Source organism: Varroa destructor, unplaced genomic scaffold (assembly GCF_002443255.2).
Source record: "Varroa destructor unplaced genomic scaffold, Vdes_3.0 BEIS01000003.1, whole genome shotgun sequence".
Taxonomy (NCBI): domain Eukaryota; kingdom Metazoa; phylum Arthropoda; class Arachnida; order Mesostigmata; family Varroidae; genus Varroa; species Varroa destructor.
The window spans coordinates 16,415,809-16,427,586 of NW_019211456.1; the positions used below are offsets into that span (position 1 = coordinate 16,415,809).

The window sequence follows — 11,778 nt, forward strand, 5'->3', positions numbered from 1 at the left end:
GGTTTGTCTGCTGCTTCCCTGGCTAGCATTAGCTCAGGTAGAAATGTTTCGAATATATAATGCTTTCCTACTTTTAATATAGCTACAATTTTGCTCATAATTGTAATGGCTATGAGAAAATTTGGCCTTTCATATCTGTTTTGTGGTCCATGCCCCGTTTTGCACTATCCTAACGTGAATCTTCCTGCGCTGGACTGTGTTACCAAAAACTTTTGGGATCTTTGTGTCGATGATTTATCTAAAACTAATATCCATAGTATCTTTGAGATGCTTCTAAAGAAACCGGAGTAAACGTAGAAAAATAACGCTAGTGCGCTGAGCGTACCCAATTCATCGATGAATGAAGGATAGAATTGTGAAATATTACCAGTAATATTAGTAAGAACACACTTGAGCCGGACTAATAGACGCTACTCGCTCATGACGAGAAAAAAAAGCCTGCGGGTCAACTTCTTCCAAATCGATGAAACACTTCCCTGATTACGCCGTTAATATCTACTAACTAAGCTTATCATGTTTTCCTGCAAATTCTGAAACCATCGAGATATTCAATGGCTTACTTTGAAAAAGCTGAGCTGGCTGCCAGATGTAAAGGACACTTGAGAAACTACCTTCCGATGCGAGTCCGACAATGTAAATCCATTTTCTGCAGCGAATAGGCCCTGGAGAGTACGTAGATCTGCAGATCTGTTTGATGTACGGATATATCGCCACTGGTATTACTAGCGGTGCGAAGTAATCTAGATAAGTTGGGCAGCACATACACAACTAATAATTGAAAAATAAAGATGCTTATAGTACTTCTCGTTTTGTGAGTCTCGTACTCATTCATGTGGGACCATACAGCGCAAGCTAGCAGCTTAATGCCTTTTACTCGGTGGCAAAAGCAGTGAATGAGCGAACTCAAGTTGTCCTAGCCTCCTCAAAGCAGTACGTACTGTACATATGATGTACGATTCGTGCCTGAAAAAAGGCCATCTTTCTATACAACAAGCCTAGTTTAACCTAGTTTAGCTAGCTGTCATCTTCTACGCTATGACTGCTGGTCATGTTTGCCTCGATTCATTTGTCTGAATCACCTGTTCTGCTTTGCTTCTACCTTTTGCTATAGAGCCATTATCATTATAGAAAATTGCAGTGCAATATGTTTTCCGTATAGTAGATGTTCTGTAGCCATCGTTGTCGTTAATACGATAATGTTTCTAGAACTCTCCGCGGAAAAAAGGATCACCCACGCGGACACTTTTTTGCTTTTTTACTGTTTTGCTACGCGTTCAGTCCCTTCAGCAAGATGGCACCACCTAAACCTATCGACGACGTCCAGGAAGGATGAAAAACGAAAGGGAACAAAAGTAGTAATGGCTGCGTCGGTGTATATGGTCAGCATTGTCATTTGTGTTTCCTTTATGCTGTTCCCTCTTAGGAAGTGGGCTTCTGAATGACTCCAAGGATGTCTGCGTTTGTCCCACACAGGTTCTATAACAAAGCCGACCATTGACTAAAAATGGGTTTTATGAGAAACTCTGATTGCTACATATTTGTTACTACTAGTGTAGAATTTCGCTAGTTTCGAATGTTTGTAGCAACAACTAGAACAATTGCCTCTTTGCCTTTCCCGTGCTGACTATGATTTCCCATTACAGTTTGTTTTGTCTATGAGTTTCAGGTATTCGGGCCAGGTTTATGACATTAGGCAACTGATTGTCTTCACAAATCGAATGTATCTATCCTGTGAGTGTGTCCACCCATCTGTATATTTGCTTATGTCTTTTGTCGAACTGATCCCAGCCAATTGGCAGCCGAAATCCGGTGTTGCCGAATGGAAAGGATCCGCTAAAAAGTTGAGGAAGTACAAACAAAGAGAGGCAAGAAGAACGGTCGCTATTAATCCCATGAGATCGACCAATTCGACTAAGAGCAATCAAGCTCGCTCAACTAGTCCATATTCGTTGTATACCAATGTTTATTATATATATAATATTATTTAGTATATTGTATATACTAACAGTGATGATCGTAAGCGACACACGGTTGAAAGCGATGGCAATGATCAATGTTGCTGGGGCCACCAACCTCGGCTGTGTCGAGCTGGCATGAAACATGAGCAATCTATGTGGCTGCCCACTCCAGCCCCACTGGGTGCTGCTGTCTCTGCTAGGCCACTCATCTGAAGACTCGCTACTAGTAAAAACAGCGCTATGCTAAGACGTCAATCGACCCAAACAGCAGCAGCAGCAGCAAGACACAGAACAACAAAAGGACTAGCGTGCTTCACTCAGTTGGTGGCCGTTCATTTTGTCGCACCTTTGTTGTTGCCCACAGCAACGGTTCTCATTATTGGCTCGCTCATTTGACCACTTATAACGGAAGATGTCCCGTTTTTTCCTGACCTGCCCGTTTCTCCTCTGCCTCACTGCGTTCGTTTCGTGACAGTTGTCGTCAATTGTCGACCATTTCTTGCGACTGCTAGCATAGAGCAGCAGTCATAGTTCGGCAGCAGTAATATAAAAAAGATAGAACAGAAAGGCTTGATGACACACCAAACGCCGGCAGATGTTGATCTGTCTCAGAAAGGATAGGAACAGACGGGGGAACAATAAAAGAACAAAAGAAAATAACTATAGCACTCAGATCCGCACTCAGGGTATGCGTTTGCTAAAAAAAAGTTATGGCACACAGCAGCCATTCCCATGCTCTGCCCTGTGGCCTGACCAAATTGGCGCGACGAAGTAATCGACCAGATAGTAGCAGACGCATCGTGTATATATATATACACGATGCGTATATATATATATATGTTAATACAAAAATGTATTAGATACTGTTTGAAATAGGAGCGGCCACCGGGAAGAATCAAATCATAGGTGGAAAGCAGTAACGGTCATCTTCACTAACACAAAATCATGGTAATTTATTGCTGCGTTGATGAAGATTATCATTTAAGGCACGTGTACGGAATAAGAACGGCATTATTGACAGTCCAATACGAACAACTTACTAAACGCTAGATTTTCTAAAGAAACACGGTAGATTAGTTTTTCTTGTAGAACTAGATTAAACATAGGTCATTGAACGCCTTGCTGATCTAACATCGTTCTCAGTGAGCATAGGGCTGTACTACGCATGTAAAAGTAAACTGAAATGATGTATTACTATAGAAGACGTCGATTTTGAGATATGAAGGAACGCCAGCAATTGCAATATTACGGCCTCAATGTGGGATCTTAATCAACGAAACGACAGGGCTGACGCAGATAAACAGCAACGATATAAGCGATTGGAAAAAAACCGAAGGATAAAGTAGACCGAATCAACTGACTTTGCGGCATAGAGATATTTAGCAAACATCGAATAGAACAAGCAGATCATCTGGTGTACGTAGGAAGTAGACAGGGTGCAGAGTGTCTGTTGGTATAGGCACAACAAGTGCGGTAGCTCACCTTTTGCTAAATATCCTTCAAGGTAGTGGTTTCTACATGTTGGCGCATAGAGCAATGCCTACAGTGGAATCTAAAATGACACAGCCGTAAGGAAGTCTTTATTTCATATGTATGTAAATATAGATATGGACACTTCTAGTTTACCTTATTAGCGTCTCGTGATTCTTGTGAGTACCACAATATAAAAAATTGGGACTGGGCTTAAGCTGCCTCTGAATATACGAATGTTGATTAAAAAATTCGTATCTCGGGAAAGGCTTTGCTCTCAGTCTGTGCAAAACTTCTATTAGGGTTATGTAAATGCAGCCTTCTCTGATCGCCGATTTGTCAAATGCCCATTTACAGATATACCCGATCTAAAGCATAGAACTGTTTTAATACTACATTTTCTTGAGTACAGAAATGTTTTAGAAAAGCAGTGATCGTACTCTTAGAGGCATCTCTTATAAATACCCGCATAGCATAGGACTAAGGATGGCCAAAAAAAGCGCTAAAATATCACTTATGGTAGATAACAATCTGAATAAAAGATGACCCTTCCAGCGTTCACCATCAATCTATAAAAAAAAAAAATAGAAAAACAAAAAAAAACACAAAATAAAAAAAACCTATCTAAAATCTAGAAAAAAAAGAGATGAGATCGCTGTAATCGTAGGCGACACAGCAGAGCAATCTCGACAATGAAAGGTCCTAAATGCAGCAGACGGCTTTTACAAAAGAAAAAGGCTCACCGCGTCTACCAAACATCATCATGCATAGAAGCCAGCCGAGAAATCGTTGCTTCTATCCTGAATGTTTTAAATAGTAGATGTTCATTGAATATATATTACGATTATGGCATTGGACACAACTGATCGGGTATTTTACCCCTTAAGCGCAAGGTTTTCTTGACCCGAAAGTACAAGATTGACGAATTTGTCTTCAACCCTTAAAAAAAAAACTGATAAATAAAAACAAAACCCAATATCATAACCGGTAATCGAGGTAGCGTAGTTTCATTACTAGTATTGCATAATTCTGTATTGTTTTATATTGACCCTTTAACTAATGATGCATTTCGTTCACTTTTATACTATTACCTCTACTATATTTCGGCTGGCTATTAAACTTAGTTTCGCCGAAAATTTCAATAGTAGAGAACATTTCCTGTTTCGCCGATATTTCATCATATTTCTTCTTTAACGAAGCGTCTGGCCTCCGCTGATTGAAATTTGCAAAATTAAAAAGTTATCATTCTATAAATGGTCAATTTGGAGTGCACAGTAGCACAGATTACCCAGTGTACAAACAACTTTAAAGGTAGCTCATTCTAGCGAAATCCTTATCTCGTTAATCCGTACACGGCTTTTACGTCAGTCAGGTGTATCTAAGCTGACGCATCTAAGTGAAGATTCAATTTCTCACGGACTAGACTACCGATTTTGCAACTTTTCGTAACTTTTTCAAAATTTATCTGCTTAGTACTCATCCCGGTGATCTGTTTAATAGAGCTAGTGTTGCAATTGAAGTGGGTTTGGTAAAAGCGATTCCACTGCCCCCAAAAGCCAGTTCGGTGCGCACGAACAGCGTTAAGGGACCAGTTGACGATATTTAAGTATAGCACATAGATTATATTGCCACAAAAATTATCATGAAAAAGCATCGAAATATTTCCTCCTAACTTAGAAATCGGTTGGGAAAAAGTAACTATCTTACTTAGTTTGGTTTCAGTGCCCGCTTTCATCCATTAGAGTCTTGGACGTCAAAATCGTTGCGTCAGCAACACTTGTGAGACTATTCATGTACGACAGAATTTATCGTGTATCAAATGGTAGACGACGCGAAAATATTTCATGCTCAATCCAAATCCAAAGCTGGTACTGCTCCTCTCTCATTCAGTGCCTTATATAGGCCATCACGTCATTTTGTCGGAAGGGGTAGCTAATGTTTAGTCGTCATTTCTCTTTTTCTGAAAATAACGACAGAATATGCGTGCAGAATTCTATTAATATTGACCTCATGAATTATTTGAAAAGGCCAAATTTTAATTGTCACGCAACGTAAATTGTACGTTGGCGTCGTTCGCTTTTACAAAAATGCATTATATACCATTTACTGTATAGCAGTATTCGTAACTTACGCCACGGTGAACATTTGATAAAATCGATGTTGCGATAGAGAAAGCTGAGAAGGAGAATACTAGGGACCAGTGTTGATTTTTGTATGTTACAACAACAGTTTCGGTTGTCATATCGGTGGCAAATTCTAGTTAGTCAAAAGGCCCGGATTCTCCTACTTTATCGCCTATTCATGTTCCGTAACAGCAGGCCTTTCTAGCTGCGTACATCTGCACGTGATGTCCGTTGTTACATAAGTGGGTACCACTGTATTTGCTATTATCGTCGTTAGCGTTTGTTGTTCATACTGCACGTGGCCGTAGCGGCAGGAGCAGCGGAGCCGAAGGATAAACTAGCGTGTGCGTATGCTTGTGCTCGCCGTTGTAAACGACTGAACAATAGCACCACCCTGCTAAGAACAGTCTATTCTAAAACTTGGACTTATTCTCGTATGCACAGGTAGATACAGAGCTTCAGCGATGGTGAAGTGTATAGTGCCAATGATAACAGCAACGGCTACGATTACCAACACGCTTTGCGTAGTTCTCGGCGCTTCCATCGCAGGTTCCACCGCTGGTTCTCTCGGTGATAAGCACGATTTAGAAAAGTGCACATTTACCTGTTGACTGCTGACCTCGCCAGTATATTATAACCGCTGTTAACGTATAATGACAGGGACAACAGCTTCATTTCAGCCTAACACGCAGTCCTTAAGGAAAACTGCACACGTAGGTAAATAGCTGAAGAATTTTTAACTTCTGACTTTCGAGGCAGAAATTGATTAGCATTCTTCAATGGAAACACTAAGACTGTTTCTGCAAAATAGGTAGCGCAACTGCTTGACCATAACTGTCCAGTGTTGGGCCAATGTCAAGCCGGATTAGGTTGTTGTTCAACATACGCAATCAATTATTGTTGTATTATTTTTTATTTTTTTTTTTATTTATTTATTATTATTAATTGTATATAATATCAATTATTATCAATTATTATAATCAGCATGAACTGCAACGTTGCGTTTCGTACTTTGGTGCTGGTTATAAGGCGCAAATGAACATCTCATGCTGATTCACCGGCTACCTATGAGCCTAAAAACGCGAACGGCTTGCCAATCCGCGTGGAGGTGACTATGGAACGTGCACACGAACCGGAGTTAATTAATACTGATACCAATCAAGGAAGCTCGGTCTTCACCGTTTTCTTCCTGACAGAGCGCCGACATTTCGTAATTGTTATTATTCGTATTATTTTTTTTTTTCGAGTACACCAATTGGATATAGGGTATAACATTTGCCTGTCGGTAATGGCCGCATTATCATCTGGTAGGCTCTCGGAGGTCGTCGATGAGGTTGTCTTTCCCATCTATTTAAAAATTTTCCGTCTTTTATCTCATCTTTCTGTTATTGCCGGATCATATAGGAGATTGTCTTTCAGTATCAAAAAGCTCCGAACTCTTCTCTTGCCCATTGGTTCCATACCTGTTTCCGACATCGTGTACTGGCTAATGACTTATGATCGCTATAGCAAGCTTTTAATGGCAAAGACAATATTTGCTTTCACTCTACAGTTCTAACACTCGAAGTCATGGTGCCCATTTCGACCTGTGAAAACTGACATTTATCGTCATCAACGCCATCGTTGATAGCGTCTTGTTAGAATCGTTGTTTGAGCTACTGCTCCGCGGTGGAAGAAGGTTTTCAGCATTAACAAGCATAACCTGAGAAAGAAGCCGGGTGATTATCAACTCTTGACTGAAACCGTCCGCTGCCGCTATCATCATCGTGAAGGTCCAGTGGTTCATTGTCTCTTGCTCGTTCTTTAATGCGCCTGCTGCGGCTGCAATAGCATCGGCCACATCGATAGTGGTTTCAGTGTGCTGGTCGCTTTGGTTTCGCCTGCCAGTAGGTATAGAATAGGCCTTCTCTTTCTTCCCATACTAGCGCTACTTAGCACAAGCTACCATTACCGCCGCTTTCGTTACCCCCAACAAAACCCCTATTCGGCAATGGGATCAACAGAACAGCGGCGAAAATTATCTCTTGTGAAAGTCTCAATTGTGAAAGTTTCGGTACCAGCATTAGCAACAAAAGGAACAACTATAGAGGCGGCCGTAAGCATCGTCCGTCGCCAGGGAAGATATCGCAGGCTTGTTGTCCTACCCTGGTCTTCCTTTTGTTCGCCTTCTCCCTCTTCGATGCTCTGTGTTACGATTATGTTCTACTGTGCTTTATGGTCTTATACTTGCCTCCTCCTACGTTCGGACGTACCCTTTTCTGTAGTTATTACCGACTTTGGCTCCTACACCTATTTTATTTTTTGTGCTTCGTCCCCGTTTTCTGCCTGCCCTCGCCTTCTCGTTCTTGCTGCTTTTTCTAGCCGTTATCTCACCCTGGGGGGTCCTCGTTCTCTGTTCTTCAGAGCTTAAATCAGACGTAGGTCGTATCTGACGTCTTCCATTAGCACAACATACAAATACGTTGTCTTAAATTGACTCCCAGCTATTCTCGTATGCACGCAGTTAGTCGGAACGATTTTTACGTATCGCTCGAAGACCATCGATACATGTGATATTGCATTGAATAAGTAATTGCGTCGGTTTATACGTCCTATGCTGGACGGGACTACACCGGTAACTACTGCTGTCAATGGATTGTGTTGGTTTTTGTTCTGCCCTACTTCTTTTCACTCATTTCGCGTAGTTTAAAGCAACTATTATCTATTATTACTTAGTCTCCTAAATATGCTTTCCAACGGGAAAGCGTTACTTTTGAATGAATGAAAGTAACATCAACAATCACACGCTTGTTTGACGTAAAAAAACAACCATTGATTAACTGGGTTGATACAACCTCTTTTTAAATAATGCAGTCAGCATTAAAAACTGTGTCATAGTTAGAATTAGTATTATTACTACTCTAAAAATATCGTAATAATACCTATCAATCCTTAGGTATTAAACGTGGCACTCGAGGCAAATCAAAACAGATTATAGATTAGTAGTGTTAGATTAACAATTAGTTGTGACAAACTGGTGATGGGGTAATTATGCCTTCGACACTTCTGTTGATTTAAGCCGCGAGCGGTGCCACTAAATCATCCTTTACTTTGTCACTTATGCATATCCTTAGAAAATTAGGAAACAGAAGGAACATGCAGTCCGACCAATTTTTGCAAACCCGAACCGTATACGGCAAAAAAACTTCAACGACGTCGTATGAGTCTGACATCTTCGTTTAGTAAATTGTCTATACTGTGTGACTCGATACCTGTAGTCGTAAATCTTCTATATATAGACTTGAGTAGGGTTAGAATGGTCTCTTGAATATTGATATTATGAGTTGAGTCCAATGAATATACCTTATTTTTCCGATAAAAAAACAAAACCGAAAAGCATACAGCACCTCGTTGCGATGGAGCTACTTTTCAGATCGGAACTTTCGTCAATCGTACACATCAGAACCTCCAATTTGACATAACTTAACAAGCCCGCAAACAGGGATGTATTCTCTCATGTGTCTATTTAATAAACGCCGTTTGTTTACAGACTAGTTACATATACGTATATATAGAAGTGATTGCACTACGCCAATCTGCGATGTCCAGGCAGACGTATCTGCTGCTAATCTCCACATTCGGAAACATTTTGCAAAGAGGCATTTTCGTCCACCCGCTGCACAACAATATAACAGTCGTCGCCCTTGAGTTGAGAAAATTTACGTTTCGTAAAGTTTTTCATGTCCTTTTTACTACATACCAACTTGAGCTGGTGCAGTAGTTTCGTTACTCCTATGAAGAAATGCTTCTGATTACCACTGGCATATCTCAATAGAGAATAAGGAACTACGTTTGGGTAGCCGCGACAAGCACAACTGGAAGCCCTTAAGCTGCCATTCAACACAAACTGCACGGCCGAGAATAGATGCAATCGGCTCAAATACTGAAAACGTTCACAGTGTTCGCGCTGACAGACGTTGTTCGCGGAAAAACAAGATTTCCGAGGCTTTGCTCTTAGGCCACACAGTTAGCTAAAGTAACCTAATTCTCTCATCAAGAACAATTGGTTGTTATTTATGTCCTTTGTTTTGGCTCCGGTTGTTGTTTTCGTAGCATTGTGGCCAGCGGGCTTTACAAGGTCTCTACTACTAACATTTAATTGCAAATGATGCCGATTTCGACAAGTAGTGGCCGTCCTTTGACCATCTCCTATGTCACCGTGGAGTAGACCTGGTAAAATAGGCGAGCAATGTCTATAGGGCGTTTTCGCCTCGTTTCGCGCGTGCTTTGATCCATCTCAACAACTCAATTCGTTGATGCCCTTTCACAGACAGCAGCCCGGCAGTGACGACACAGTTGTTGCTAGCAGTGCTTGAGTGTCTGCGTCTGTCTCTATTCAGGATGACTACGAGTTCGGGATGAGAAGCACTTTTGAACAATCGTCTATCTATATCAACTGGATAAAACCGACAACGTCGTCTGTATACGTTCACAAGCGTATCCAAAAAATTTCGTCAGACTGTTGGCTGAAAGAGTTCGGTGCATTCGTGTCTCTCGTAACCGCCGTTCCGCACTGACGTTCGAGGCTGGTTAGCCGCTAGATAAATACTTCCTGCAGTAACTTTCAACAATAGACAACGATATGGTCGCCAAGGGTTGGCGTGTACCGTCACAGCTGCAATTAGAGCCTTTTTGCTATGGACTAGGCCTAACCATACATCAGCATATTGGGTTTAGGGTGATTCTCAGCCTAAGCGTTAAATGACAGAATGTTAGGTAAGAGGAAAGCATGACCGAACTTATCTCAACGCCGCACCTCTCGCTGGTAAACGCTAGTCACTCTTTTCGGGCAGCAAACATTTATCGCTGCTGCGAACATGTGCGGCTGGAGCTAGAAATGAAGCAAGTATTTAATACGACTGTATTCGAGAGTGAAGGATGATTCGTCTTATAAAATCCATTTTGCCGATAAGTGCATCATCGACATAACTTAAAGTACAAAGTGTGGTTGGCTGGTTGGCCTTTTTTGTCGTATGACTTCCGACAAACGCTTTTCGATTGATTGTTGACCTAAAACGGTGACTAGCCGAAATCCTGGATAAATAGAGAAGAATTGGCTAGCCATTTTATACGGAAGTTCTAGTATTGCATCTTGCATTTGAGTATTTTTTTTATCTTTGCATTATTTACGCAAATATTGGCGATAATAACCAGGGCCAACTATTTTCTCCGATCGTATTATGCTTCATCGTATCATGCAGTAGTCTCGTCCTGTCACTCTGAGCAACTTTCTTCGAGTATCATACAGTTTCTAGCGCAGTCTCTAGGGACGCATGCTACCTAAAAGGAACACTATATTACAGCTGTTTTCCGCATTACTTCAGCCCGATTTTTCACACAATCAATACAGTGGCATACTCGGTCACGCTGATTAACAATCATTAGCGACTGTTCCGTGAGGCATGTCGAAGTTGGAACTTCGATTTGTTCATGGTGAGCTACCGTCCGACATAAAAGCGTAACGCGCTGCTAAAATCAAAAAATGTCGTTGACATATAACCAATAGAATATCAATTTGAGGCCCCGCTGAAGGCTAGCTTGGCTGGCGAAAATATGGGAAATTTGCGAGCCTAGCAGAATATTTATCATAGGGAATGACACGCATATGGACAACTACTCAATAGCTCGAAGGGTATTTGCGCTACCTGTCTTCTTAAGTGGACTGGGATTTTTATTCTTGCGTCAAGGAGTAGGGGGTTGTAGATTAATCTCGCGCGTGCGTGCGCACGCACGCACGCACGCGCACACACACACACAGACACACACACACACACACAGACACACACACACACACACACACACACACACACTCACACACACACACACACACGCGCTGACCTTACAAGCATAAATTGGCTCACGTTACCTCAGGTTCGTTCTTATGCGTACACTGAAAACGCTTTTTTCGCCTGAACGCTCCGTTCTGAAATCAACTAATAGCTGATTGCCCCCCCCCCCCCCCCTTTGTTGCCTATCTGCCTGTCCTGGAGGTTTCGTACAAGTTCGTCAGTGGCGCCACCGGGGATACCGTTACCATTATTACTACAGTCGAAGCCATTCTAAATAATGTTAGGTATTAACAGTAAAATGGATTGAAGTAGACTACAGAGCGTTTGCTTATTAGCCAGCCGCTAAATTGTTTAATATTCCCAGGATCGAATGTAGGTTTGTCTGCTGCTTCCCTGGCT

The 11,778-nt window shown here is 41.6% G+C and overlaps 1 protein-coding gene across 9 annotated transcripts in view; it reads right to left on the reverse strand.

Moving 5' to 3' along the window:
* Window positions 1–10,174, reverse strand: part of LOC111246665 (ras-related protein Rab-32-like) — a 19,851-nt gene extending 9,677 nt beyond the window's left edge. Inside the window, exon 1 of one of the 9 annotated variants that reach the window (XM_086984613.1) lies at window positions 9,684–10,174. In XM_086984613.1, the coding sequence (XP_086840739.1) occupies window positions 9,684–9,685 (2 nt within the window). In that variant the 5' untranslated portion in view covers window positions 9,686–10,174. Of the gene's footprint in view, window positions 1–3,440; window positions 3,465–8,937; window positions 9,245–9,290 lie in introns of those variants that run through there. The other 8 variants (XM_086984612.1, XM_022796630.2, XM_022796632.2 and 5 more) reach the window with 8 other exon arrangements.
* Window positions 10,175–11,778: the final 1,604 nt, after the last annotated feature.